The 23,796-nt window shown below is 37.3% G+C and overlaps 1 protein-coding gene across 1 annotated transcript in view; it reads left to right on the plus strand.

Moving 5' to 3' along the window:
• The first annotated feature begins 1,803 nt into the window (after positions 1–1,803).
• Positions 1,804–23,796, plus strand: part of IFT57 (intraflagellar transport 57) — a 58,572-nt gene continuing 36,579 nt past the window's right edge. Inside the window, exons 1-5 of the mRNA XM_059921193.1 lie at positions 1,804–2,125; positions 4,665–4,827; positions 5,663–5,781; positions 9,562–9,652; positions 16,650–16,718. Coding sequence (XP_059777176.1) covers positions 1,920–2,125; positions 4,665–4,827; positions 5,663–5,781; positions 9,562–9,652; positions 16,650–16,718 — 648 coding nt within the window. The 5' untranslated portion in view covers positions 1,804–1,919. The remainder of the gene's footprint in view (positions 2,126–4,664; positions 4,828–5,662; positions 5,782–9,561; positions 9,653–16,649; positions 16,719–23,796) is intronic.

Raw genomic sequence — 23,796 nt, forward strand, 5'->3', positions numbered from 1 at the left:
GGATTTCTCGTCAGCCAAAAAACAATGTTTGACTATTTCATTCTGAGTGTTATATATAACTTTCTGAAAATGTCAGAATATCTAACGTAGGCAGCCTGCTTTCAAGTGAACGTCTCCTTGGTTATAATCAATTTACCTGTAAAGGCTGACACTGTTCTGAGTCATCTAAAAAGCCACAGGTTACTTGTTGATTAATCAAGGACCTCAAAGCATATAACTGAGCTTATACTTTTTTTTTTTTCCAATCCTAAAAAGCTATGCATCTACCTTGTTCTCTGAAAGTTATACAGACATACCACAGTACCCTTTACCCACAGGTATGGTGGTTGCTGTTGGTATGTATGGGGGAGAAACACCATTCTAAGGAGGCAAAGAAAAACAACAATTCGGCAGTGGTGCAGAATCAAATCCAAATTTCCCACTCGTTTTTATTGAAAGCAGCTGTTAATGACCTGCAGTAGGCAAACGATGACATTTATCTAAAAAAATTTTCAGTGGTCTTCCCCTTTGGGTTATTTTCTACATAAATTAGTCATTTTACATATTCTTTTTCTTTGGTAAATAGAAAAAGGTATTTGCCTTTCTGGTTTTTCACTTTGATCCTTTATTGGTATCAAAAGCAAGTTAGGTCTAGACTGATGTTAAAATGAGAAGTGTTCTTCTGCCCATTTTTCTAACAAAAAGATACTACAAATATTTTAAACTTCAGTTCTGTCAAAAAATGGGCCTCTTCTATGTTCTCTAGTAGCAGATACAGGAGATCAGAGATCAAAAATCACATAAATACAAACATACATTCAACCTCTTGCCATACGTTTTCTTCTCCCAGGAAACCTCCAGCATCCACCACTTACCTCATTTTTTATGTAGCTGGTAGGAAATCTGCTTGATACACAAACTCTTTTTGACAACTGTAAAGCTGTGGTCAATTACGCCCTTTCTTGTATTTTCCAGGTCAACAGCTGCGCAGTACAGTAGTTAACACTCTGTCTTTAGCCACACTTAAGAGTTATAGCGCAGGGAAATTCCTTTCAAGATTATCTCCTTTATTTTGTTGATTTTTAACAAGGAACCCCCAAACTTTATACTACGTGTAATGGGCTTGAAACAGATTAAGCAGCAGGATGTGAGTTTAGAGTTCTTATTTCTGAGGTAGAACAAATCCTTCCTCATGCCTCCTTTCTGCTTATCCTCAGCCTTTCTTCTTCCCCACCCCCTCCCAACCAACAACTTTTCCCAGCCCTGGAGTAACAGCGGAGAATTATAATACTTCAAATCTTACAATATATTGTTAAACACAGCATTCCCGAATGAGAGAAAGATTAATGAAAATTCTCGTTGGAAAGCTCCTGAGGTAAGGGGAAACCTATGATATCGACTCTTTACAACTGTGAAAAACTTTCAGTTTTGAAAAGAAAAGTAAAAAAGATACCATCAGGCTAGCGTAGTCTTCAATACTGCACGTCTCCCTTTACTCTTTTTAACTGCTACTAACTGACTCACACTCCGACTCAGGGGCCCTTGGCAACCAACAGCCCAAGCCTGCTAAAGACCACCAACACAGCACAGCGGAAACGCCCGCGGACCCTCCTCTGTGTTTAAATTGCAGCGGGAGGAGGCGTGGCCTAACGTGCGTAAGAGAAAGCCACGCCCCCACGGGCGGGGCTGTCTCCCAGCCACCGCCTCCCTAGAGGCGGGGAAGGGGCGGGGGGGCACGCGTGACGTCATCCAGGGAGCCCGCCCTGGTTGGAGGGAATTTAGAAGAGACTAGGCGGGAAGGAGGCGGAGTCTAGTTTCCCTGGTGATGGGTTGCCCGGCGGTCGCCTGGTAACCGGCCGCGGAGGTCCTGGCTGCGCCAGCGCAGGCCGCGGAGGTCTGTGGGCCGGAGCTGACGCTGGGCTCTTTCTGTCTGTTCCGCGATGGCAGCGGCAGTGGTCACGCCGTCGGGTTTGGAGGATGGGGTGTCTCGGTCCCGCGGCGAAGGGGCAGGGGAGGTGGTCGTGGAGCGGGGCCCCGGCGCGGCCTACCACATGTTCGTGGTGATGGAGGACCTGGTGGAGAAGCTGAAGTTGCTCCGCTATGAGGAGGATCTCCTCCGGAAAAACAACCTGAAGCCCCCGTCCAGGTGGGTGCCCTCGTCCCCCGAGCGCCTGGATACCGGCTGGGCTCTGGGGAGATGCCTTCCTCCGGCCTTCGGGGGAACGCCAAGCGCGAGTTAGCGAGCACTTGCCTCCGTCTTCCTACGCAGGAAAGGGCACTTCACCCCAAACTTGGCGACGGAGGGCCGGACTACTCACGGAGCTTAGACTTCGTCTTTTTGTAGGGAGAGTAAAGTTTTGGAACTACAGATAGGATTGGAAGACAGCTTGCCTAGAGCACACACGCAGCTCCATAAAACACAATTTTTTTTTTCTGATTATAAACGTAATAAAACAACCTCATAGAAAACTCAGAAAACACAAGGAAATGTGTAAAAATAGTACTGCAGTCACTCATAATCTCATCCCGAAAGATGAATGCCATTATCAATTTAGATCTATCTCTAGTTTTTGTTTTCCTCTTTGAGAGCCTGTCCCTACAACTTGTAACTGTGGGTACCTAGACCTTGCTGAGCACTTTATATGCAGTTAGTAAACTTGTTCACTACTTGCTATGGTTTAAAAGACTTCTGCCTTTGCAGTAACAGTATTCTCGGAAACTGAGAAGTGAAAAAGGCAAATGAAATGACAATTATTGGAATTGTCTCTCTCTCATAGAACGCAAAGGCCTGCCCTGTTCTGGCGGGGAATAAGTCCATCATATCCTGAAGCCACTGGCATTAGTTACTGAGGATAGTGGACAGCTAGAACTTTCTCTTCCAGTCAGTGTAGCTTAGTGATAGCCTCATAAATAAGTTTTGTAGCTTTCCTGCACATTAGTACTTACTTAATTTTTTGTGTTTATTTTAGATCAAGACTTTGTAGTACTTTCTCTTAAAGGCTACAGCTAGTCTCAAGTAATTTCCCTTGACAGTTTGGATCTCATTTCTTGCTCTCTTCCAATAACTCACATTAGAAAATATGTAGGCTTCATGTAAACTGCCCATATTGCTAAGCCAGTCCATAATAGGAGAAAAGTTAGAGGAAGAATCATTGTTGCTTGATTCATGATAGAAATTGTAGGATTGGAAGTTATTACTTAAATGAATAGGATAATATAAACAACCAACAACTTCTATGTTAATAAAAATGTGTTTTTTTTCTCCAAGTATATTTTTCAAACTAAAAGAAAGGCCTTAAGGTTCTATTGATATAATCTCTATACTATTTTCTCAGGAGTTCAGCAGGGTACTTTGAGTCATGGATTTGCATGGAAATATCCTAGTTTAATGGTTCTCAAAGTGCAGTCAACAGACCAGCAGAATCAGTATCACCTGGGAACTTATTAGAAGTGCAGGCCCTTTCCCTGGTCTAGTGTGTCAGAAATCCTAGGAGTGGGGCCCAGAAGTCTGTGTTTTAACAAGCCTTCCAGGTGATTCTGATGCCTGCTAAAGTTTGAGAACCACTGTCCTAGGTCTACAGTATTTATCAGTATCCATTCGTCTGTCTTGGAGTTGTTATCAGCTGATACGGAAAAGATGAGTCGTTAGTAGTGTGTGAACATATATTGATACCTACCTGGAAGGACTTCATGGCCTTTTTTTCTTCCCAGCTTTCTGTTATCTTTCAGAACATTTACACTTACCCTGTAGGAAAAAGTTTTGGAAACAGGAAGGAGTAGACTGCTGATTCTTATGAAAATTAGTTATAATATCTATAAATCCAAATGTAAACACAATAGTGATAGCTACACATAAAAGCAAAATAAGATCTTTGATCAAACTGACAAATGCTGTTGCTAGCAGGTTTTATTCCTGATATGTTTAGGCACAAATCATGTTGACCCTCATAGGGCTATTTTTAGTAGGCTAGGGGATTTAACCGAAAGCCAACAAATGTTTGTTAGACTGGGGATGTGATACAAACGCAGTGGTTCTTACTCCTGGCTGCACCTTAGAACCACCTAGGAAACTTTTGAAACATGCGCATACTGGGGCTTCACTCCCAGAAGTTCTGATTTAATCTGAGAGGGAAGAAGCAATGTGTAGTAAGGTAGCAATAGTTTGACAAGCTCCTCAAGTGATTCAATATGCAGCCAAGATGAGAACAACTGTTTAACCTAGAGGATAGGTTAGAAACAGTAAGCAAAGATAACAGTGACATTGTAAAAAATGTAAAAATGCATAGTGAATAATCATTAAGGTCTTTTTTTAAACTCTGAGCATCTCTTAATTCCAAATGACCATTTTCTGGAAGTACTCTCTTATTAATTATTCCTGACACATAAATGATTTTGGCCAAAGTTCTACATGCTCGGTTTTTTAACATGACCTGCACTTTCTGGATGTAAGGTCTTTGATCTAATATTTTGTGTCCAGTAGTAATTGCCCTTATCCTGTTGATTAAAAACTTTAATGTGAGTGTTGTGGATTATTAGAAACTTCAAAGAGTGAATTATCAATGTGTTTTGTTGTTAAAGCCATTTGGAAAAAAAATCCTTTGGCAATTTTGGATTTAGCTCCTTTAGCTACTATGGACTTGTTTGAAATATTTCATATTCTACCCTCCCCCCTTCTTTTGAAACAGACACTATTTTGCACTGCCTACCAATCCTGGGGAACAGTTCTACATGTTTTGCACTCTTGCTGCTTGGTTGATTAATAAAGCAGGACGCCCCTTTGAGCAACCTCAAGAATATGATGACCCTAATGCAACAATCTCTAACATATTATCTGAACTTCGATCATTCGTAAGTGTAAACAACTCTCTTCTTTCTGCATTTTCTCAAGTTAGGACATTTTTAATATTGATAATACAGCCACGTAAATGCTAGCCTTTTAGAAGAATTCTCTTTGAATAACTATATATACACACATGCATATATATGTGTATATATGTATATATATAATTATATCTAGATTTATTTTTCAGGTAAAATCGTCTCAGAATGGTTGATATTATAACATTAATGCCACTTCTAAACATGTTTAGTGTACACACATTATAGCCCAAAGTAATAATATTTTTCTTAATATTGATATGTCTCTGAGATAAATTTATGGATACTTAGTTCTCCTTCTAAAAAATGACTAAAAACTAGGAAGCTGAAACACTGTATTTTGAAAGGGAACTTTGATTTAATAGACCATGATAGCAGTTGTACTTTTCTGACTTTTCCTGGGGACAAGCAGTAAGAATTTTTGGCACACATGTTATTGATTTTTGACAAGTGAATCACTTCATCCTTTGCATGGTTGTTTAATGATATGATACCAACCTAGTGGTTATACTGAATTTTCACCCTAACAAGATCAATGATTTGTTCTGCTGTCATGAGGTTATTGCCTTTTAATTTGATACTTTTGACAGTAAAACATCTTCATTTTCCTTTAGTATTTCTGTACCAATGGATTAAAAAAAAAGACTAAAGAGATGGATTTCTAAGAAGCAATGTAATTAGTTATTTTAAATCATATTTGAAGAATAGAGAAGTGATACATTTATTCAGCAGTACTTTGCTTAAAATATTTTGACATTTGCAATATAAATAACAAGTTATACCCAGTTTATCTTTTGTATTTCAGGGGAGAACTGCAGATTTTCCTCCTTCAAAATTAAAATCGGGTTATGGAGCGCATGTATGCTATGTTCTTGACTGTTTAGCCGAAGAAGCATTAAAATATATTGGTTTCACTTGGAAAAGGTAAAAATTACCCAACCTGGCAACAGTAATTTTATGTGCGTAGCTTTTTCTTCTAAGGGTTCAGAGCTATTTAACTGAACTGATAGGAAGTATTTCTTCTTGACTGTTCTAAACTGAAAATGCCACACTTAATTAGAAAAGTTAGTATAGACAAAATTGGAATATCTGGTATCTTCAAAACCAATTCTGATATTGTGCCCCTTCCCAGTTTAGATATATAATTATTAAAGATTTAACTGTAACTGTATATCCTGGTCAATTTAGGAAATTTTTTAAAAGTTTCTTTGCATATATTTATTTATACAGCCAAAGATAGTATATACTTGGGGGTAAATGATAGCTACAGATTTAAGGAAAAAAATGGAAATTAATATAGTATTTTAAGTGGGATTTTCTCCTTTGTTTATAGTGACTGGGCAAGAATAATACTGAAGAAGCCACCTGACACTCTGTTAGGCATTGTTCATTGCTTCTTTCTCTGACCTGTGATTTGTTTATATTTCTATGGTTGTATCTATACCATGGTATTAAAGTCATTTGTTTACAGGTCTGACTTTCTTGCTAGAAATTATGAAATCTTTGTATGTACTCTATGGCAATTAACATAGCATTTGATGTATCATAGATACTCAATAAATGTTGACCACATGGATAAGGGAATAAAATATTAAGAAACTGTCAATTTGTATAGGTTATAATTAGAAAATATATATATTTGGTCCTTTGGAGATTGGGATTATTGATAGGTTAGAGACTGTGGAAGGCATTATTCAGGTAAAAACATGAGCAAGCAGTGATTTTGGATTAGAACTAACTTCTTGGAAAGGTGTATATATTGTTTGTATATTTTAATGTATATTCAGTTACATTCTCTCAGGAAAGTTATCTACTCTCTATTAATGAACACTTTTAAAAACTTACTTGACTTAGGTTATCATCAGGTTGAATCATATGAAATTACCGATATTCATCTATTTTTGAACTAAAAAAAGTGGTAATTTCATACGCTCCAACCCAAACAGTACTACTTAGTGCAGTGTGAAGAATGAGTACATAATCTACATTACTTCTTTATTAGATTCCATGAAAAGTTATGAGATATCCTGCATTTGGCATTTTTTAAAAATTATTAAATCTATTGCCTAATTCTAAATTCACCAGAAATTATTGGTATCTTAACCACTATTTAATTTGGTACTTCCTTTGTTTCTTAGCATATCTTATTCTTGGCCACGCATTTGTGATTTGGATAATTTATAGGGACCGTATATACATGGGGGGAAAGCAGGGGGAAACATTGAAAATAGGGATTAGAGAATATATCAACTATGTGATATGTAAGTGACGTAGAAGTTACGTGTTTATAGATGCTTATTTTATATATCTAAATATGCTAAAACAAACCCTAGAAAACGTAGAAATCCTAGGAAAACATTGTCTTTAAGATATTTTCTAGTTCTAATTAGTTAAAAAAAAAAAAAAAAAGGAAATTATTCTTTAAGAAGATTGATTTGGTTTGTAGTACTTTACTTCCTTAGTATTAAATGTCGATTTTTGTATTTTGTTAACCTATCTGAGGTATGGATTTTTAAAATAACTTTCCAGGATTAAATGCAAATACTTTTTCTGTAAAGATTTATTTATTTTTTAAATTTTATTTATTTTTGCTTCATTGGGTCTTAGTTGGGGCACACGGGATCTTCATTGAGGCATGCAGGATCTTTCTTTGTGGCATGCGGGCTTCTCTCTAGTTGTGGTGTGCGGGTTTTTTCTCTTCACTAGTTGTGGCACACAGGTTCCAGGGCGCATGGGCTCTGTAGTTGTGGCACACAGGGTCCAGAGCGCGTGAGCTCTGTAGTTTGCGGCCCACGGGCTCTAGTTGAGGCACGCGAGCTCAGCAGTTGTGGCACGCGGGCTTAGTTGCCCCGCGGCATTTGGGATCTTAGTTCCCTGACCAGAGATCGAACCCTCATCGCCTGCATTGGAAGGCGGATTCTTTACCACTGGACCACCAGGGAAGTCCCCAAATACTTTTGAGTATTTTCAGTATGGGAAATGTGTGTCATTAATCTTGATGGAGAAATGAGTGTTCAATACTTAGTGTTAGGACCACTGATTAGATTTTGGAAATAAGAACAAAGCTGAAGTCCTTCTTATTACTTCTATCAAAATAAATTTCAGGACTTCCCTGGTGGCGCAGTGGTTAAGAATCTGCCTGCCAGTGCAGGGGACACAGGTTTGAGCCCTGGTCTGGGAAGATCCCACATGCCATGGAACAACTAAGCCCATGTGCCACAACTACTGAGCCTGTGCTCTGCAGCCCGCAAGCCACAACTACTGAAGCCCACACGCCTAGAGCCTATGCTCTGAAACAAGAGAAGCCACTGCAATGAGAAGTCTGCGCACTGCAACAAAGAGTAGCCCCCGCTCACCACAACTAGAGAAAGCCCGCACGCAACAACGAAGACCCAATGTAGCCAAAAATAAATAAATAAATACATTTAAAAATTTTTAAAAATAAATTTCAGATTGATCAAAGATGTAAATGTGAAAAATGAAACTATAGGAGTGCTGAAAGACCAAAGGGGTGTGGGACGTGTCATGTGATGCAAAAGCCTTATGTATATGATGTTAAAGCTAGGACCCATGCAAGAAAATGTTGCTAAGTCTATGCAATAAGAACTGTAACAGTCCTGAATAGCTAAAAGTATAAGAAATAAATAGGAAAAATATTCTTAACACAGTTAGGCAAAGCATTAATTTTCTTAATATACATACACAAGGACAGAGGGCATAAATATGCATTTCACTGAAAAACACACATAACCAATTGAAACATGAAGAGGTATTCAACCGCTCTCATGTGAAACAAATGCAGTTAAAACAAGAGTGAGGTTTTTTCACTTAGATGATTGGCAAAGATTAAAGTTTGTATACCATATTGGCAGATGTTTACCATATTGGCAAATGTATGGAAACAAAGTCCCTGTTGTTGGGAGTGTAAATAAGGGTAACATTTTGGAAGCTGGTTTTAGCAATATCGAGCAAAACAATAAAATGTACAAAGTTGTCGACCCAGCCCTTATACTTGTACAAATTTATTTTAAATGATATACATAAACGATAAATGTATAAGGATGATCTTTTCAGTACTGTCTAGTAAAGAAACTAGAAACAACGTCAATTTTCAGCCAGAGATCGTTAGTCATATGACTTATGGTTCAGTGGAATACAGTGCAGGTGTGTTGGGGGCAGCGGGGGGAAGTTGTACACTTGACCTTTGAACAATGCAGAGCTTAAGGCTGTGGAAAATCCGTGTATAACTCGTAGTAGGCCTTCCTTATAAGCCGTCGCTCCAAATCCGCAGTTCCGCATCTGCAGATTCAATCTACCAGAAAACGTGTAGCAGTGTAGTATTTACTATTGAAAAAAATCTGTGTAAATAGACCCACACAATTCAAACCCGTGTTGTTCAAGAGTCAACTGTGTATGTACTTGTCGTACATTAGTAAGTAAAGAAAGTAGGTTGGCTAACAGTATGCGTGGTATCATCCCATTTATGTACTTGATTCTTCAAATTTGGAGGTAAACGTTTTTGCTTCTTTACGTAGAAGGTTTCAGGAAGGATACGTGAAACATTTAACAGTGATTCTGGAAAAGGGGGCAGGTGAAAAAGGACCAGAACTTGTGTAGCGGGGGGATCCTTAATATTCACATTATACCTTTTTGCTCTGCTGATATGTTTTTACTCTTATCTCATGTTAAGCTTTATTATTTTAGACCAACATACCCAGTGGAAGAATTAGAAGAAGAAACTGTTGCAGAAGATGATGCAGAATTAACATTAAATAAAGTGGATGAAGAATTTGTGGTATGTGTGTTGCTGAACTTTTTGTTCATTTTCACCGTTGGATTCATTTCCCTTAATTCTCCTAGACTTCCATTTTCTGGAATATATTTTATTTCATTGTTTCTAGAGAAGAAAAGCTTTTGAATAGAGTGCCAAGTATCAGTTGTTTAGACCTTTAGTTAAGTTAATGCTCATGTTCTGTAATGATTGAGGTCTGAATTTTAGCAGAGGTTCTTCAAATGTAGACAGGAAGTAGTAGACCACTAGTTATATGGGTTAACATTTTATTAACAACCATTCATGATCTTAAATAGGCCATAAATAATAAAGAATTTAGAAGAGAACAATAGAATTTAGGATTAATACATTCTGCTTCATAAGAACACCATTCATTTCTCAGGAACTCCTTTATGCTTCTAAAATTAGGATGATTACCACCCTGCAGGAACTTAAAAAATACTTATACGTACCAACATTATTTAAATTGTTTGGCAGCCTCTGGGCCTATCCGCATTCTTAACATTCTATCCATAGTGTGAAATTATATGTTCACATCTCTACAACAGACTAGACTAGGAAAATGGTGGAGAAAAAGAGCTTTTCCTCAGAACCAGATATGGATTGACCCTGGTGTTTTAGGAAGTGTACATATGATTTGAAATTAAAATGGCAGGGAAAAAAACTTTGTAGTGTATTTTACTGTCATAAACCAATTAAATTTTTCAGGTGATTTTTTGAATCCACAGAAAGTATATTCTGTATTTCAGCTTAAAGTAATTTACTAAGGTACTATATGCTGCAAAGATATTAATCACTGCATTATTTTATAGTGAATGATGAAAATAACCATTAAATAAATTAGACTGTATCAGATAATAGAATATCATATAGCCATTAAAAACTGTTTACAAAGAAATGTCAGTAACGTGAAGATGACAGCTTATACTATATGCATAAACTCAACTATATAAAATATGCAGAAAAAGAAAAATAATATTAATATATTAACATTAGTTATATATGGGTAGAGGGATTATGGATGATTATTTTCTCTTCTATGCATCTTTATATCTTCAAAGTTTTTAACATGTATTTTATTAGCAGTGGAAATATTTTAAACCATATGTATTAGAAAGATGACTGCTATTTATAGAAGGAAAAAGACCACTATAAAACTAATCAATTTAAAAGATAGCTTCCTTAATGTGATAAATTTTTAAAGTTAAGGTAAAAATGTAGTCATTCATGTGTTTATTGAGCATCTGTTATGTAGCAGGCACTGGGCAAGAACCTGGTGGTGCTGGATGTACCAAAAACTCTGAGGCAGGAAGGAGCTTAGCATGACCAAGGAACTGAGAGAAAACCATAGTGGCTGGATCTCCTAAGTGAGGGGGAGGGTGGCTTAAGATTAACTGAGAAGATAGACCAGGTCCAGATCATTCTGGGCGTTTTAAGTTTAGACTTTATACTTTGTGTAATAGAACTTTCCATTCAGGCTCAGAAAATTTTAAGTCCTCACATAGTCCCAGTTGTTCATCTCACTTATTTTACTCGGGTATCTTCCTCATCTTGTCTTCTTAGTTACTGGTTATTAGTTATTAGTTAATAGCTTATCTACAGATACCTGGTCCTAGTGCATCAAAATTTAGCTTCAAAGACCTATAACTCAAAACTGCTAGTCAGGGGGAAAAACGGAAGAAAACCTACTAATCAGAAGGAAAACTCTATGAGGGCAGAAACCAATTTTGCACATTTTTTGTATCTCCAGTTTATTATGCAGTGCCTGGTGCATAGTAGGTGTTCATTAAATATTTGACCAAAAATCACCTGTCAGCATATTGCTTGTAACTTTTAGAAATTATAGCTTTTTTTTTTTTCTGAGAATGATTTAAAGTTCAAAGCAGCATTATTGTTTGTGTAAATTAGAGAAACAAACTAGAAAGCAGCCTCTTCACACATTTCTTGCCAACTGTGAAGTAGAGACCTTCTACTGTCATAAGATCAAGCTGAAGGCCTTCCTCAGAGGGTTGCCTCTGAGGCTGTCATGTCTCTTGAATTTTTTTCTTTCCTTTCTTCCTTATTGTCATTATATTATCCTAAGGAACCCTCCCTTACCTCTCCCATTCCTCTCGCTAAGGAGAGCTGGATCAGTGCCAAAACGCCTTTGGCTGGTGGGATAGTACTTCATTTTGTTGCCAGTTTGTGGGGTAGCTCAAGGATGGTAAAGATCATTTCTGACAGAGTAAAGTTAGTCTATAATCAACAAGAAACTCGAAACCTTCACTTTTAGACTGGCCAAATAAAGATAGGACACATTGGAAAGAAATAAAGAGAGAGAGAGAGAGGGAAGGAGGGAGAGAGAGAGGCAGAGAGGAAGGGAGGGAGGATGGGGATCACGACCCAGAATATTTTCAAAGAATATTCTCACAGAATGTTCTCACGGTATATAATCATATCCTTAGTAATTGGCAATAAAAGAATTAAGAGGATACATATTAGGCAAAGAAATGACAGGAAATTGTTGAGTGCCTTCTAAATTACTGAGATTAAAATCCTCTTAATTTATTTTAAAACTATTTTTGAGTCTGTTTATATTCAAATTCCTTTCGAATGCTTTCTTAATAATATTTAGTAACTTAAATCCTTTTTCTGGTACCTACTGTTAAAGCTTTTTGCCTATGAGTGTTCAAGCCACCACAATTCAACAAGTATTTATTGATCACCTATGTAAATAGTACCGATTAGGTTATTATAAAAACATTATAAACTTGTCTCTTCTCCCATGGGCACTGAGTCACTGGCATTTCAATCATTTGCTCTGGTTAAGTAGACCATCATTAGTGCAAACACAGGATAGACTGAGCTGTTTCTCAAAGGTGTGCCTCTGCATGTATGCTTAAGATTTAACATGTAAACAGATCAGTTTTGTCTACACCTCTATGCCCCCCTGCCCCCATCCCCAAAAATATGAACGTTAGTTGAGTGTATGGAATCTGCATTTATATTGTTTCATGTTTTACTAAAATCTTTCCAGTTCCCCAAAGATTAGCAGAGTTCTCCTATCTTGTTTTAGTGGCCCTACTCCCAGAGTTTCTACTTTCTGAGTAGCTCTGGGATGGAGCCTTACATTTTCACAGGCTCCCAGGTGATGCTGATGCTGATGTTGCCTGTCTCAGAACCACATTTTGAGAACCACTGTCTTACATACTTCTTTTAATTTCTTTTATTAATTTTTACTGGAGTATAGTTGCTTTACAATGTTGTGTTAATTTCTTGCTGTACAACAAAGTGAATCAGTCATACATATACATATATCCACTCTTCTTTAGATTTCCTTCCCATTTAGGTCACCACAGAGCACTGAATAGAGTGCCCTGTGCTATACAGTAGGTTCTCATTAGTTATCCATTGTATACATAGCAGTGTATATATGTCAGTCCCAATCTCCCAATTCATCCCACCCCTCCTAACCCCCTTGGTAACCATACGTTTGTTCTCTACGTCTGTGACTCTATTTCTGCTTTGCAAATAAGTTCATCTCTACCATTTTTCTAGATTCCACATATAAGCGATATTATACGATATTTGTTTTTCTCTTTCTGACTCACTTCACTCTGTCTGACACTCTCTGGGTCTATCCATGCCTCTACAAATGACCCAATTTTGTTCCTTTTTATGGCTGAGTAATGTTCCATTGTATATATGTACCACATCTTCTTTATCCATTCCTCTGATGACTGACATTTAGGTTGCTTCCATGTCTTGGCTATTGTAAATAATGCTGCAATGAACATTGGGGTGTGTGCACCCTTTCGAATTAAGGTTTTCTCCAGATATATGCCTAGGAGTGGGATTGCTGGGTCCCACGGAAGCTCTAGTTTTTAGCTTTTTAAGGAACCACCGTACTGTTCTCCATAGTGGCTGTACCTATTTACATTCCAACCAACAGTGTAGGAGGGTCCCCTTCTCTCCACACTCTCTCCAGCATTTATTGTTTGTAGATTTTTTGATGATGTCCATTCTGACCGGTGTGAGGCGATAGATACCTCACTGTAGTTTTGATTTTCAATTCTCTAGTAATTAGTGATGTTGGGCAGCTTTTCATGTGTTTGTTGGCCATCTGTATGTCTTCTTTGGAGAAACGTCTATTTAGGTCTTCTGCCCATTTTTTGATTGGGTTGTTTGTTTTTTAGATATTGAGCTGCATGCGCTGTTTGTATGTTTTGGAGATTAATCCCTTGTCAGTTGCTTCATTTGCAAATATTTTCTCCTATTCTGATGGTTGTCTTTTCGTTTTGTTTATGGTTTCCTTTGCTGTGCAAAAGCTTGTAAGTTGCATTAGGTCCCATTTGTTTATTTTTGTTTTTATTTTCTTACTCTAGGAGGTAGCTCAAAAAAGATCTTGCTGTGATTTATGTCAAAGAGTGTTCTGCCTATATTTTCCTCTAAGAGTTTTACAGTATCCAGCCTTACATTTAGGTCTCTAATCTATTTTGAGTTTATTTTTGTGTATGGTGTAAAGGAGTGTTCTAATTTCATTCTTTTACATGTAGCTGTCCAGTTTTCCCAGCACCATTTATTGAAGAGACTGTCTTTTCTCCATTGTATATTCTTGCCTCCTTTGTCGTAGATTAGGTGGCCATAGGTGTGTGGGTTTATCTCTAGACTTTCTATCCTGTTCCATTGATCTATATTCCTGTTTTTTGTGCCAGTAGCATACTGTCTTGATTCCTGTAGCTTTGTAGTATTGTCTGAAGTCAGGGAGCCTGATTCCTCCAGCTCTGTTTTTCTTTCTAAGATTGCTTTTTTTCTTCGGGGTCTTTTGTGTTTCCATACAAAGTGTAAAATTTTTTTGTTCTAGTACTGTGAAAAATGCCCTTGATAATTTGAAAGGGATTGGGTTGAATCTGTAGATTGCTTTGGGTAGTATAGTCATTTTCACAACACTGATTCTTCTAATCCAAGAACATGGTATATCTCTCCATCTGTTTGTATCATCTTTGATTTCTTTCATTGGTGTTTTATAGTTTTCTGAGTACAGGTCTTTTACCTCCTTAGGTAGGTTTATTCCTAGGTATTTTATTCTTTTTGATGCAGTGGTAAATGGGCTTGTTTCCTTAATCTCTCTTTCTGATCTTTTGTCATTAGTGTATAGGAATGCAAGAGATTCCTGTATATTAATTTTGTATCCTGCAGCTTTACCCAATTCATTGATGAGCTCTAGTAGTTTTCTGGTAGCATCTTTAGGATTTTCTATGTATAGTATCATGTCATCTGCAAACAGTGACAGTTTTACTTCTTCTTTTCCAATTTGGATTTCTTTTATTTCTTTTTCTTCTCTGATTGCTGTGGCTAGGACTTCCAAAACTATGTTGAATAATAGTGGCAAGAGTGGACATCCTAGTCTTGTTCCTGATCTTAGAGGAAATGCTTTCAGCTTTTCACCATTGAGTATGATGTTTGCTGTGGGTTTGTTGTATATGGCTTTTATTATGTTGAGGTAGGTTCCCTTTAAGCCCACTTTGTGGAGAGTTTTTATCATAAATGGGGTTGAACGTTGTCAAAAGCTTTTTCTGCATCTATTGAGATGATCATATGGTTTTTATTCTTCAATTTCTTAAAGCGATGTATCACATTGATTGATTTGCATATGTTGAAGAATCCTTGCATCCCTGGGATAAATCCCACTTGATCAGGGTGTATGATCCTTTTAATGTGTTATTGGATTTGGTTTGCTAGTGTTTTGTTGGGGATTTTTGTGTCTATGTTCATCAGTGATATTGGCCTGTAGTTTTCTCTTTTTGTGGTATCTTTGTCTGGTTTTGGTATTAGGGTGATGGTGGCCTTGTCAAATGAGCTTGGGAGTGTTCTTCCCTCTGTAATTTTTTGGAAGAGTTTCAGAAAGGTAGATGTTAACTCTTCCCTAAATGTTTGATAGAATTCGCCTGTGAAGCCATCTGGTCCTGGGCTTTTGTTTGTTGGAAGATTTTTAATCACAGTTTCAATTTCAGTACTTGTGATTGGTCTGTTCATATTTTTTCCTGGTTCAGTCTTGGAAGGTTGTAGCTTTCTAAGAATTTGTCCGTTTCTTCTGGGTTGTCCATTTTATTGGCGTATAGTTGCTTGTAGTAGTCTCTTATGATCCTTTGTATTTCTGTTGTTACTTCTCCTTTTTCATTTCTGATTTTGTTGATTTGAATCCTCTCCCTCTTTTTCTTGATGAGTGTGGCTAAAGGTTTATCAATTTTGTTTATCTTCTCAAAGAACCAGCTTTTAGTTTCATTGATCTTTGCTATTGTTTTGTTGTATATGCTTAGAGAACCTGCTCAGACTCTATATTTACTGTATATTGGAGAGGGGTTTGATTCTCAAAGGGTCACTTCTGACCCCATTCCCCATATCAGTTGGGCTAGGAATCAGGACCAGCTTGGAATCTACCAGAACTTTTCTTTTAGATAGTTAATATCTAAGTTACAAGGTTAGTATCTTACATGTTTATATTTTACATCCTTATATAGATTTAATATTTAATATCTTTAAACTTGAGCATATAAAAGATGAGATATCAAAAATACACATTAATGTGATCGGTCCCTGGAGTAGGTGAGAGTATTCTATATCTGTCAGCCTCTTACTTTTGTCCATTTTAGTCATGTTACTCAAAATTTCCATTAACTCCTTCCAGTGTCTCTTTATTTCAGATATGCCACTTGGGACTGTTTCTTGTTATGTTTTTATGTTTATTTATCCCCAGTTTCACAGCAGTGGCATCGTTCTCTCTTTTTTTCTTTTCTTCAGTGACTCTAAAAGAGGTCCTATTTTTAAATGGCATCATCAAAACCTCAAAAAACAGATAACAATATGCCCTACTTTATGCACACTACTAGGCTTTTAAATACCCTTTCCTGCATTAGTCTTTCTATAGAGCTTAGCATATTAAGTATGTGAAATCTGAAAATACCTTTTTAAATTACAACTTTTATAATTATTAACTTTTAAACTCTTCTATTTTTCTAAGGAAGAGGAGACAGACAATGAAGAAAACTTTATTGATCTCAGCGTTTTGAAGGCCCAGACCTATCGCTTGGTAAGTTACATGGGATACACACAGGACCAACAAGCAGTCAGTACACATATTCTGCTGGAAATTGAAACAAGTAGAAATCATTCTTGGCCATTGTGTGTCATTTGAAAAGTAGCTCTCGAACTGTTTTTCTATATATACAATATTATAATTATAGCAAATATGAAAATCAGAGGGGCAAGTGGGAAAGCCTTCTGTCCATACCATGGAATATCAACTCAGTGCTTCTCACGTAAACTGGAAATAATTGATTTGCCTTTTGTTATTTTTTTATTATGGAAAAACGTATATAATTCAAGTCATTTTCCATTATAATGGGCAGTATTGAATGGTCTTGATTATAGGAAATACTCAAATGGTAATTCTTTGAAATAAAATGGTTTATATTAAGACTGGTATATGGATAGGTAGTTAGATGTTGCTTCAAGTCAGTTTTTGCTCTGTTTTAATTAGGAAATAAACCCAGTCTATAAAAGAGAACCCCCTCAATGAGATATTTCAAAAGTACGTTTGGGATTTTTCTATTTTCCTATATGTATGTTATATTTCAATAAAGTGATACCTATTGCATGCTCAAAACTGTATGTATGAAACACAATCTTATTTGTTCTTTATTTAATTATTCTTATCTCAATTCTACCAACAAGTTTGGATCTAGGGTTCATGTCATGAAGACTTCCTTGGCCACCTCACCCCACGCTGATCTCTTCACTTATTATTCACTGCCTTAGTATTGTTAGTCAGCATTAGTAACTATTATTAATGATATGTGTGCATTTTCTGCCCAACTTGAGGTGTAATATAACATAACATTGTGGCTGACTTGACTGAGTGTGTGAGTTGACTTTGAGACTTTCAGTACTTAACTAGCTGTCTGACCTTTGGCAGGTTTCCAACCTTCTTGTGCCTTATCTTCCTCATCTGTAAAATGAGGATAAAAATATTACCTTTTATGTAGAGTTTTTAAAGATTAAAAGAGTTACTACATCTAAAGCATTTATAATGATGTCTGGCACATAGAAAGTACTTAAAAGGTGTTGGCAAAAACCAAAACCACACCTTCCCCCCACATTCCTTCTCTCAAATCTGACTTGTACAAGCTCCTTGCTAACAGGGATAACTATCATTTTTTATATTCTCCATAGTATAACACAGAAGATTCTGAATAAATGCTTCTTAAATGAAAGAATGTATTTTTTGTTGCTCAATTGAAAATTATTTCAGAATAATGTGTTAACATTTAAATCCAAACAGATAAACTCCAGTTGTAACAATCCATTTGCACATCACTTTGTAGTTTTCAAAGTACTTTAAAACACGTTTTTTAGTGACTTTGTAAGGCATTTGAGAAGATGTTATCTCCATTTTACAGATACAAAAACTGAAATTTATCACCTTGGGACAGTTTGATCTTTTAAAAAGCTAATAAATTACAGTGGCTTAATTTGAACTCAGTTTCTCCAAACTCCCAATTCTATTGCTTTTTCTCCTTTACCTTATAACAAGAGTTCAGTGGGGTAGATTCCTATCTTAAGCAAGGACACTGTGGTGCTTGGTGTTCCTGTATGTGTTGAAGATGTGATGACAGAGTTCTAAAGTATGAAGAAAAAAACAAAAGTAGAGATGCATACACAGTTATTCTTAGAAAGAAGCTGATATTTGTACTCTTCATTCTTATATTGATGGTATAAATAGAGGCCGGTAAAGGCCACTTGTGATTCCCTCTGGACTAAGTAGTTTGAGTATTGAGAAGGAGCAAAGTGATTTAACTTGCCTTTACCACTACTCTAAGTCCCTATTGGTTCTGATTTCAATTTTTCATTTCAATTAAGCTGTGTAAGGATGGGTTTTCCCTCTACCTGTGACTTTATAATTATCTAGGTATTAGATCCTTTGGACAATGATTATATAACATATACCTTTTTGAACTAAGACTATGTGTGGTTGCATTTTCACAAGAGGAAGAAGTCTGAACACCAGGTGTTTGTGGATGGTCAGCCATGAAGTACCAATGAGGCAGAAAACCCTTTCATATTTTAAAAAATCTGGCAAGTTTATGATGTTGCCCACTAAAGCCATCTGCCTGAGACAGCTGTATCTGACTATAGCTTGCGATGGCTCAGGCTGCTCTTTCCCCAAGACAGAATTGCGCTATAGGTTAGTAACACAGATTTAAGATTTTGTGTTTCATGCAGCATGTGGGCTCCCAATACAGAAGAAATATTATTTTACTAAAGTTGATGTGATGAATTCTGCACTAGAGCAAGAATGATGGATACTATCTAGGAAATTGATGTACTAAACGTATACGTGAATGTGCCAGCCCAGCAATGTGCAGATTACAACGGTCCCCCTCTACCTGTGGTTTTGAAACAATAGATGCTTCTCCAGTCATTCTCTAATCCTCCCCCTGCTTTATTGTTCTTCACAGACTTCAGCATTGTATTCATCTGATTTGTTTATTGTCTATCTCAACCAGTAGGATGCAAACTCATCTAGAGCAGAAGCTTTTTTAACTGCTTTTGCACCTGTGCCTGGTGTGTAGAAAGTGCTCAATACTGAATAATGTTGAATGAATACACACGTGAATGAATGCTATTTTATATTTATAGTTTTATGAGAAAGTATAGTTTAATCTTCATAGAGAAAAGAACTTCTCAGCAATAATTGGGTCCTCTTCTATGTACTGTGTAGGATAATGCAGGGAGAAATCTACTTATATTCCTTTCTTTCATTAAATAAAGCAAAGTCTAGGCCCTGAAAAGTGTGCCTTTAAGTATCATGATGACTCAAGAAGCTGGGTGTACACAAGCATTTTCCTGAGATTTGTGGTAAATGGAGCACGAGAAAAGGTAAATGAAAGAGACATAAGTTGCAGATTGTGTTCTCTGGAAGTGGACACTGAGACAGAGTTTGGGATGCAAGATGTTCATGGTGAAAGGCCGGGGTAAGAAGTGTTGCCTGCTGGGCCGGTCGCTGGAGGCGGTCTGCCCTGGGAAGGACGCGGCCCCAGGTAAGGTGGCTCTGCAGGTGGGACAGAGCCCGAGGGAGCTGACAGCCGGAAGCCGGCTGAGGGCCACCTTGCCCGCAACCGAGCGCAAGTCCTTCCTTGAAGGGAGACCCTAGAGGTCTAGCTTCCTGACTCCCACTGCATAATTGAAGCCTGTAACCGCTAGTTTGAAGAATTTGTAAAGAGATTCTGTGTGCCCATTGACTAAACTTTAAGATGTCTGCCTAATCAGACCATAACGCAGCAGCAGTATTTCATGAGCACTGAAACCTTTGTTCTAAGAAAATGGTGCTTCCTGTCAATCACGAACGCTTATAGTGATGGCACTGGTTTGTTTGGAAGCAGGTGTTTTTCAGAATAGTTATTTACTTTGAGGTTTAAAAAATATATTTTAAAGCCATTTTTACTGTGATTTCTTCCTCCAATTCTGTTACCCCATTGTGGTTTTACCAATACTACATGCATACCTCATCTTGTGGCACTTCACTTTATTGCGCGTTGCAGATACTGCATTTTTTACAAATTGAAGGTTTGTGGCAACCCTGCATCAAGCAAGTCTACTGGTGCCATTTTTCCGACAGTATTTGCTCACTGTGTCTCTGTGTCACATTTTGATAATTCTTGAAATGTTTCAAATTGTTTTCAAATGTTTCAAAATGTTTCAAAATGTTTTTCATTATTGTTATATTTGTTACAGCAATTTGTGATCAGTGATCTTTAATGTTACTACTACAGCTTGCTAAGGGCTCAGATGATGGTTAGCATTTTTAGTGATAAAATACTTTTAATTAAAGCACATACATTATGTTTTTAGATATAATGCTATTGCACACTTAATAGACTACAGTGTATTGTAAATATATCTTTTATATGCACTGGGAAACCAAAAAAATTACGTGACTTGCTTCTTTATTGTGGTATTTACTTTATTGAGGTGGTCTGGAACCAAATCTGCAATATCTCTGAGGTATGCCTGTACTTTGCAAGATAATAACTCCTGCAATTAGTGAGGGATTGCTTTATTTTTCCAGAGTTTGATTTGCAGGTTAGTTATTTAAATTTTGAATTTTTTCTTAGAAAGAAAAAAGTATGGATGGATATTAGTTTTTAAGGCTAGCCCACAAAGTTCTATACTCTCTCTGTCCCTCTGATTTCTGAATGTTCTTGAAATCTGAAATTGAGCGAAAGCGTCCCTGAGAGTGGCCGTGGTGGGAGGGACACTGGTGTGGAATTAAAGCCCTGACAGTTGGGCAGAGCCTGTGAGGGTTAGGGGTACAGTATAATGTTCAGAGGTGTGAGGGGTGGGAGCAGGGAAGGAAGGCTCTGGTGGCAAGGTGTTTGGCAGGTGTTCTGGGTCATTCCTGTTTCAAACTTGAGTATGCTGATTGGAAAGTGCCTTATGTTCATGGTAACTATGCTGTAATTATGAGTGGTCTTTGTAGCTCCCCTACATTCTGAAGCTCAATAGAATCACAGCAGTAGTGTTCTGGCAGCATGATGCAGATGTGTCATTCTTCTCCCCCAGTGGAAAAAAAAAAGGATGGGAGGGAAGCTGTGTGCTCTCTGAATTCTATTTTTAAATGCCCATCACTTCATTTCAAAACATTTTTTTCAAACATGCCATAGACACCATTCTTCCTTGAGATGCTAAATTTGAGGTTTTAGAAACCAAATCCTGAGTTATACAGCATAAAACCAACTATCTCAAAAGGTTTAAACACAATTGGTTTCTAATTACTTAGCAAAAAATTCATTGTACCAAGAATGAGAGAATTTTTAGCTTAAAAAGCAAAAGCTGTAAGGAAGTAAAAATCTGGGCTTAGAATAAAAATCATCATTTCAGTTTTAGTTTAGGATGTCATTGTGGCAAGGCTGCAATATTGTGATCAAAAGGGGGAGAAGATGGATCTACTTTGATTAATATCTTAAATACTTTACATTTTCCTCATTTTACATATGATTTACAGTTTACTCTTCAACAAAATGTCCTTTCTTAATACAGGAAAAAAATACCATTCTACAACATAATGTGCCCCATAGGAGGCCCTGGTTCTGATTCCTGCTCGAGGAAAATGTTTTTTCTTCTCTTTTCCTGAAACATTTGGGTGTGAGTTCTCCTGTCTGGGCTCTGACTGTGGGAAGTCTATCGTTGGTGTTCCACAGAAGAAACAATTAAAACGCCACATGTTCGAGTGTGATGGAACACATTGCTGAGTAAATGCTTTTATTTCTCTGGTAGCTAGCCCGTACCACCCCATCAGTTTTACATCTGGAGGTGAATAGGAAATGTAGGTTAGAGAAGAAAGCTGTACTCCTCTCTGCTCAGAGGAGGCTCAAACAGCAGTTCTTGCTGAGTGTAAAAGAGAGTTTTACTTGATCTTTAGTGTAGCTTTTGAACGCACACTTGAAATAGGAAAGATCCTTATTTCCATTCGTGGTTTTATTGTGAGCCTAGAAAGAAGTAGGAAGCAAGGCCTTTTCAAGGTCCCTTCTAGCTCTGAGTCCATACCTTCAAGGTCAATGCTACAGTGGAAAAGCAGCCTTAGGTAAAATCCTGACCACACGTCACTAGCCATGTGGCCATACCGATTTATCCTCTCTGTAACTCAGCTTTCTTATCTGTAAGATGGGGACACAATTCAACCAAGGGTTATTTTAAGATTAATAGAACTTGGGCACCACACCTAGCATGGTGCTGGCCTAGAGTATACATTTGATGCATTTCTTATTTTGTATAATTTTTTACCTCTCCTAGAGACTGGAATTAGTTACAAACATTCTTAGGTGCTGTAGGAGAATAGAAAAAGCCCCAGTCTCTCAATACCAATAAATTTCTAGATCACCATGAGTATTTTTGAATAAGAAGCTTACATAGCGTATAAGTTATCAAGAAGGTTGCATTTTGATGTAAATTAGGAAGCTCTGGTGATAGCATGGCTTTATTTTCATAATCTGTCACATGAATTATTATGGAAGGCCCATTGGACTCAATCTGCTGTCACGTAGGGTCTCCCCTACAGAAATGACTAAGGGGAATTAAATGAAAAGTAATACAATGACTTTTTTTCCAGGAATCATTTGAAAGCCGTCCTTTTATAAACGGGTAGGTTGTATTTCCTAAATCAACACTAACAGCCTATATTTATTATGTAATTCAGTATATTAGATGCATACCCAGAATGTGTGCTTTTTTTCAGTCCTCCTCTGCAAACGTACAATCTTTAAATACACCCACCCCCACCCATCCCCCCCTAACATTGTTAGTGCTTTGAATATCTGACTAATGATTCACTTTCATCCAGGACATCTAGTTAGTTACTAAGACCTGTGGATGCGGCCTTTGAAATCTCTCTCATGTTCATCTCCCCACCTCCCTTTTCCAAAACATTTTTCATCTTGCTCCTCAATCTTACTTACCAAAATATGACTTGAGTCAGATCATTCTGAATTCAGTAACTTTTGATGGCTTTTCGTTGTCTTCAGGTCAGTTTATACAGATTATAAAGCAATACATTTCTGGTCTGGCTTTCAAAACCCTTAGCGATTTGACAGCTGTCCACATAGCCAACTTTATTTTCTTTCACTGGAATAACTTTTCCAGGTAGCTTAAAGAGGACCTCTCATAGGTTTTGAAACACCTCAGGAGTATATCTGCTCTCATCCTATCCTCTTTTCCTTTGTCTCTTACCCCAAATGCCTTCCCATCATCTCCCTACCTGACTCTTCAATGTTCAAGGTTCAGCTCAAATTCTGCCTTCTTAGTGATACCTTCCCTTCTCACGCAGCCCCATTTAATCCTATGATCCACAAATCTACAACCCATAAATCTTCATAAAACACAACTAGCATGTGCTTTTATGAGGATTTTTTATCATTTTATTCACTGTCCCTGGAGTAGCACAGTACCTGGTATATAGTAGGTACTAAATAAAGTTTGGTGGGCTAAGTTATTTTACCTTGTCTGTAACTTTACTTTGCCTCCCCTCTGGCTTAAAGGACAAAATTCACATTCCTCAGCCTGTCCTCTAAGGTCTTTCACAATATATTCAATTTTTTTTGCTCCCCAGGATT

The sequence above is a fragment of the Balaenoptera ricei genome, chromosome 4 (genome assembly GCF_028023285.1).
Source record: "Balaenoptera ricei isolate mBalRic1 chromosome 4, mBalRic1.hap2, whole genome shotgun sequence".
NCBI classification, from domain to species: domain Eukaryota; kingdom Metazoa; phylum Chordata; class Mammalia; order Artiodactyla; family Balaenopteridae; genus Balaenoptera; species Balaenoptera ricei.